A 7,063-nucleotide genomic window follows, 5' to 3' on the forward strand; every position below is an offset into this window, starting at 1 on the left:
GAAAAATCATACCACATACCTCATAAGGTGGTTCTGAGAATTAAATTGGTGCTTTGGAGAGTGCTTAGTAAATGGTCTAAAACCTGTAAATGTGCCCTGTCTTTGTTGGATAGTCAGGCCAGTCTGAATTTCCCGGGACTCCGGCCCCCCACAATATTTTCAGCTATCTTAGCCAAGAGCATTCTGCAGTTGATGCATACAGCATTTTATACTGATCAATAAGGTAGAACGTTAAAATTTTGCTGTTCAACATACAGTCTTTCTTTCTTTGCTTCTTCAGTTACTGAAAAGATGTATTAAAATTGTCCACTAAGATTTTCTATTTTTCTACTCTCAATTCTGTGTGTATCTGATGCTATGTTATTAAATGAACACAAAATTGGAATAGTTTTCTTCCCAGTAAATTATAGTTTGTTTATATACCATCCTTATTTATGTTCAGTAATGTGTTTTTCTTTAATATGAACTTTGCCTATGACAAAAGGTCAAAGCACCTGTTTGATTTTTTCATCTTCTTATTTTTAATGTTTCTGTATTCTTATATTGTAGATGTGTATGTTAAAGAGCATACAGTTTCATTTTAATTTTAATCAGGTCTGATAATGTTTAGCTTTTAGTTTTTAAACACTTTTCATTTAATTATGGTGTATTTGTGTTATAAACTTTACATATTACTATGATATTTAGTTTTATTCCTTTCTATATTCCACTTTAAATTTTTCCATTGTTGCATTCAGACTGGTTTCAATATTTTTATTATTTCGTTTTCTCTTTTATAATCTTGTCATTTATACATTGAAATTTTTGTCAAAATCCTTTGTTTGGAATGTCTATAGATAATAAAAAATATTGGATACAAAGAACTGTGTGTCTGAGTCCAGGATTGTACTGTTATAAGAAATAATAAGATGGTGCTAAAATGCACAGGAACACACACTTCTGTATTTATAATAGCAGAGTGAGCTATTAATGCCATCATAGGAATTACCAATATCATACTTTGTAAGTCGTTTAAGATCTGTGTCTGCCACATTTGACCACAGCCACTTGAATAGCTGTTTTCATTAGATGCTAAACACTGAAGCCTGTGAAAGGGACAGAAAGATTATTCACACACCTCACACACACACAACAGTGAGTCCTACTAGCATTTGACCTTCAGCTTTCAGCTCTGTATTTACTTTATTACATAAACATTATATCATAGTATGGTGTATATCTTTTATATATATATTTTCAAATACATAACTTTTATACACGTTTATACGCATCTCTCTCTTTATATATATAATTCTTAAATATATGCTTCCAAATATAAATAATTTCACATCAAGCTAAACAGAATAAAAACATGTAAACATATGCACCTGGTTCTGGTCAAGCAAAACACAAAACCACAAGGTAACCACAAGTTAAAGAGTGCACTTTAAGGGGAATGAGGGAAGGAACAACATGTAAACAACAAGAGATGAGCAGCTGCACCACAAGGCCCCGCCAGGGTCCATTTCTTAAGGCTGTAGTAGCAAAAAGCTCCTTGTTCAGTTAAGACTTCTCCCTTCACCCTGTCACATTTATTCTTGAGGGACTTCAAAATGAGTGTGGAAATTCTGTAAACACTAGACTAGAACTGAGTCAATCCTGTTGAAAACAGAGATGACAAAATAAACCATAAACTGACAGTAATATTAGTTTCACCAAACAATAACATTAAGGACTTTCTATTACTTTTTAACACAGTGAGACACCATAATCGTAGCAGGAAACAAATGAGGATGGGCAAGAAAACAGTGATGGATGCTCAATGGAAATGACTTCAACGGCTCCTGTAGGTGACAGATGTGTCTATAAACAGAAAACAGGCAATAGCAGATGACAGAGCCTCAGCACACTAGACCACATGCCACAGCATAATGCTACAGACTCAAATTTAAATATTTTTTCTAGCTCATAATGAAGCAAGTCCCACTGGTCCTCCAAGAAGGGGAGCTCATTGTCTCCCACTGAAAGAAAACACTTAAACAACAGATTGGCCAGCCGAAGCATGACAAGCTCTTTTTTACAGCGTTTAAAGGGCATGTTGCCCTCTCCCACCTGCACAGGCTCCTCTCCCAGGCCCTCAGGGTCTGCATGCTTGTAAAAGCAGTTCTCTCCAAATGGGCAAAAACCCCCACTTTGAGCAAAATACCTGCAGGTCTTGTTGCTCATTGCCTCCTTGTACTGCTGAATAAGTTTCTGCTTCTCTTCTTCTTCCTCCACCCAGAACTCACTGGGTATGACAAAGTTGGAGGTGACCCTGCACTGTGGGCAGGATTTGACCAGCCTGCTCCCAAAGTGTCTGGCACTCCTCCACCTGCGGATACACCTAAGACAGTAGGCATGGTTGCAGTTGGAGAGGATGCCAAAGCGGCGGTCACTGGGGTTGACTCTGTCATAGACAACCTCCATGCAGATGCCACACACTTTGTCCATACTGCGCTGCACAGCAAACGAGAGTTCCATATCCTTCTCATGTGCTTCAACACAGGCCCTTATGTGCTCTTCCCTCTGGACAGCATCCACCGGGTGTAAGACCTGCAGCCCACACATATCGCATATCTCTCCATGTTGAAACATACAGCTCTCCCCACGAAAGCACCGCCCCATGGCAGCATCGCGGCAAAGCTGCTCCCCCACGCCCACAGCAATCTGCTCCCTCGCAGTCACTAGGCTCTGCAGATGAGCCTCGGGAACAGTAAAGGTGCTGCGGCCCCAGTAGGGTTGCCCGGGAACAAATTCAACGGCATCTGCCCAGCCTTCTGCACCTGCTCCTCCTGCAGCTTCCAGGCCTACATTGTATCTGGCCGCTTCAAAGAAACCCCTTTCAGCAGCTGAGCCAATCACAGGCAAGGAGCGTGAGGACGCAGCAGGGGGGGCTTCCGCTACTTCCTGAGGCAGGGTCTCAACGTGCGCAGCCGTACTGGCACCTCGGTCTGCAGAGGCCTGAGGCGACGAACTGCGGCTCTCCCTGGCCATCTGCTGGCCTGAGAGGTCGTGGGAGTAGCGACAGTTCTCCCCCTCCTTGCACATCCCATGCAGATAATACCTGCAGGTGATTTGCTTTGTCCAGCTGCCGGTGCTCCGGCTAGGCAGCCAGCTGGGCCCAGCCCCTCCCCCTGAGGCCTGGGCAGGCCTCCGACGTGACGTTCGGAGGAGGGCTGGGCTTGGAGCCACAGGCTGCCGGGAGGCCGGGCGCACGGGGACACTGGGCCCAGCTGCACCCTCCCCTGCTGCCACGGCACCCACAGGGGCCCTGGCTGCCCCAGAGGGTTCAGAGGGAGCTGCAGGCTCTTCCATGGCAGCTTCTTCTGCCCCAGATGGTACCGGAACTTCTCCGGTGGCTCTTCCTTTCAGGCATGAGGCCCGGAGAGCACTAGCTGCCCGGGGTTCATCTTTGGGAAGTGTGCATCAATTTTCCTTCCCGTTGCTGTCTGCTTCCTGTGACTATGTGTTCCTACTTCCTATTCTGGGCAGGCGCAGCGGACACTTCCTGTGGGGACAACATCAGTCCTCTACGGTGTCCGTACAGTGTGTACGTTCCGTACGGCTGCGATGGGTGTCTGACCGGAAGCCTTCTTTGTTCATATCGGGCGGGGATGCTCAGCCCCGCGTCTCCAGCCTCTGCCCTGCACCACTGCACGCCGGCTGGTCCCTCTTCCCCATGTCCGCCGTCTCCGCTGGAGGACGTAATCACATTCTTTGAGGTTTTAATTTAATCTCTTCTAGTGTTCGTTCAAACACATTTTATTTGATTTCTTTTTCACATATGTCTATTTTGAAAAATAACCGTTGCCTCCACGAACCTTGATTAAAAATTCATCTTGTATTTTATACACGTGAATTTTATAAAGTATTTTTCTGTCAGTCTATTTTGTCTGTGTGGATCAAGTGGTTCGCGTTTTTTCTTTTTTTTGTCTCATGACTGTCACTTGTGGAAGCTTTTTCGTTTTGTTTTCTCGACAATGCGTGATTTTTTTCTGGTCTTTGTTTTCTGGAAATTCTTATGGGCTTACATTGGAAACCTTTTTCGTAAGCAAGGTTTTAGTGGGAACACTTCTGATCTGAGGCAGCTTTAGCACCTTTCAGAGGTTTTAGTTTATTGTAATTTCTACCTCTCCCCTCCTGTGCAGAAGCCGCAGACTTTGTCCAGTCCTAATGCTGGCTTAATAAGCCACTGTCCCCTGTGTGACCCTGGCTTTTATTTTCTCTTGCTGGTTTAACTCATACTGGCCCTTTGTTTCCCTTTCTTTCTTTCTTTCTTTAATCCAGCGTCATACGGAATTGTGGCAGACCAGCCTTTCATAACATATTCTATACAATTCTGTTCACAAATGGTGCTTTTTAATCTCTACGTGTGAGAGCTCTTTGTTTTGCAGATAGATGTTATTAGATTAGTAAAAAAAAAAAAAAAATTATAGTCCTACTTTGCTAAGGGTACTAACCGTGAATGTATACTGAATTTTCTCATGTAGTTGACTGCATTTTTTGAGAGATGATCATTTTTTTCTTTTATTCTCTTAATGTGATTATTTGCACTGATAGATTTCCAAAGATTTAACTTACCATTTTTTCCTAAGAATATATCTTTCTGTGTTATGCTGTATCATCATTTTATATGTTACTGAATTTTGTTTGCTAAAATGAGTTTCTTAGAGTGAATTTCATAGCCTAAATTTATATTTTAAAGTGGGAGAAGGTCTGAATGTAGCACAGGAATCAGATTGAAGCAAATAATAAAGGCAATAAATTATTAAAGAAAAACAAGCATGAAGTAAAGGGAATAAATCAAACAAAACCCTTTGAAATAATTTATGAAACTGATAAATTGTGGTGCAGTTTATCAAGAAAACATGAAGAAGGCTCAAATAATCAAGATCAGAAATTTAAAAAGTGGTATAACTACGCTAATAACAGACATTAAAAATCATGAGAGGATGTTGGTAAAAAGGCCATTAAATTTGAAAAATTATGTGAAATGGTCATATTTCTGGAAACATGTCTATTAATAAAAATGACAGGAGCAGAAATAGGAAACATAAATATTGATATGTTAGATAAATTAAATCTGTAATTAAAAATAATTCCCTAAATTAAAGCTTTGGGAGCTTTCCCTTTGAAATAAATAAAAAGGCAAAAAGATCTATATTTATTGTTGCAAGTCCTAGACAGTACAATGAGGCAAACAAAGAAATAAAAGAAGTTAGAATTGGAAAAGAACTATTAATGGAAGACGGCAGAAAATTGAGGATAATTTACTGATAAACCATTAGATTTCATAAGTGCATTTGGCAAGGACTTTGGAGAGGACTGCAATATACAAAATAAGTTTATATATATATATATGTATGTATATATAATCAATGTCACTTAAACGTTTGAAATTCATAACATTTATAACATTAATAGTTAACTATGCTAGGAATTAAACTAATTAAACTTTTAAAAATTAAAATCATATTTACTTAGGAAGACATATACAAATTGAGGAATACTGTGATCAAGCAGTGGGAGGCTCAAAATTTTCAAAAGGTTGTCTTTTCCTGGCTTGATAATCATTTGAGAATGTTGCTGCTTATCCACCAGGAATCTAGGATATCTTGGTGATTTTGAATTCTCCTCCATTTTATACTTATTGAGCTTTGTACTAAGGATGCCACTTTCTCCAGAGTCTGACTCAACTCATATACTGGGCTCTTCTCAGATTCACAAATATAAGAATCTTGAATATAAGACTATTATTTGTTTAATAGTAATATTTTGCCAGCACTGTGTCTAAATTATGTTTGATCTAGTTTTTATAGAACAGCATTGTCCAATAGGATGTTCTATGATGATTTTATATTTGTGCTGTGCAGCACAGTAGCCACTAGTCCCATTTAGCTCTCGAGCAATTGAAATGTGGCTAGAGTGACTTATGAATTGAATTTATATTTCAAAATTAATTTAAATAACCATATGTGGCTAGTAACTATTGTGTTAGACAGTGAAGATCTATATGGTATTTGATCATTTCATCTTCTCAAACAGGAGGAAAGGGAGAAGATTTCCTAACTTGTCCAAGGCTATGTTGCTGCCATGGTGCAGTGTTTGCCATCAAATCCACACCTGTGTGACCCCCATCATGTTCATGTCCTGCCATCTCCTAGTGCACTATATCTTAGAGTTTTACAGTGGTGATATTTCATATACACTGTTAGAAACTAAGATTGTACCTCATGATTTTAAATATCATATGAAATTCAATAACTTGAAATCTTGGGTAGTGCATCTTGAGGGAAATGAGCAAATATTTCCGATCCCAGTAAAATGTCTATTCTCAGACAATTTTGCCTGACTGCCATAGTTCGTATTCTTGTCCTGTTTTTTTGTTTGTTTGTTTTTAATTTTTTGAGCACTGATGTTTTCACACAGTCTCTGAGAAGACACTCTAATTACTTCTTCAGTTACTTGGCTTAGCTGAGCGCTCTTTTCCAAAAAACTTTAGGGCTGAGACCTGGCTGAGGCCAACTTATACACACAAGCCAGTGCGGGATCTCCTGGCTGGTCAGCATTTGGGTGTCCAAGTGGAATGAATCAAAGCAACACTCTACCTGAGCAGGCTGCAGTAAGCACTCAGGTCATTGGGTGCAGAGCAATAAGGGGAGAGGTGGTTTACACCACTGCAGGGCTGATGCACAGTCCAGGCAGCGTAACAAAAGCCTGAAAGATAGGAGCCGAGTTCAGAAGTGGAGGGTAGGATGGGTAGAAAAGAGCTGGGAGGCGCCACAGTCTTTTATTCCAAACAGCTCAGGCCTGCTGTGCCCAGTCCCAAGTGGCTGATCTGTCCGTATTTAAAGGATACACAATTGTTTCAAAGAAGTTGCCTCCCCCACACACATCTGCTTCAGCTCCAACATTTAGGGATGACTGGTGTGTGTGGGGGTATTAAAAGCAAGCCTCTAGAATCAGGCATCAAGGGTTCAAATCTGGACTTTATCTTTTCCAGCTGAGAATTAACCTTGGGCAAATGAATCTTCTTTTACCTCAT

General features: G+C 40.5%; 1 protein-coding gene across 1 annotated transcript; it reads right to left on the minus strand.

Annotated features, from left to right (window-relative positions):
- Window positions 1-1,713: 1,713 nt before the first annotated feature.
- Window positions 1,714-3,333, minus strand: MKRN3 (makorin ring finger protein 3). Its single transcript, XM_046648716.1, has one exon. It carries the CDS (start codon window positions 3,331-3,333, stop codon window positions 1,843-1,845), a length of 1,491 nt encoding a protein of 496 aa, XP_046504672.1. The 3' UTR covers window positions 1,714-1,842.
- Between the last annotated feature and the right edge of the window lie 3,730 nt (window positions 3,334-7,063).

Source organism: Equus quagga, chromosome 2, assembly GCF_021613505.1.
Source record: "Equus quagga isolate Etosha38 chromosome 2, UCLA_HA_Equagga_1.0, whole genome shotgun sequence".
NCBI classification, from domain to species: Eukaryota; Metazoa; Chordata; class Mammalia; order Perissodactyla; family Equidae; genus Equus; species Equus quagga.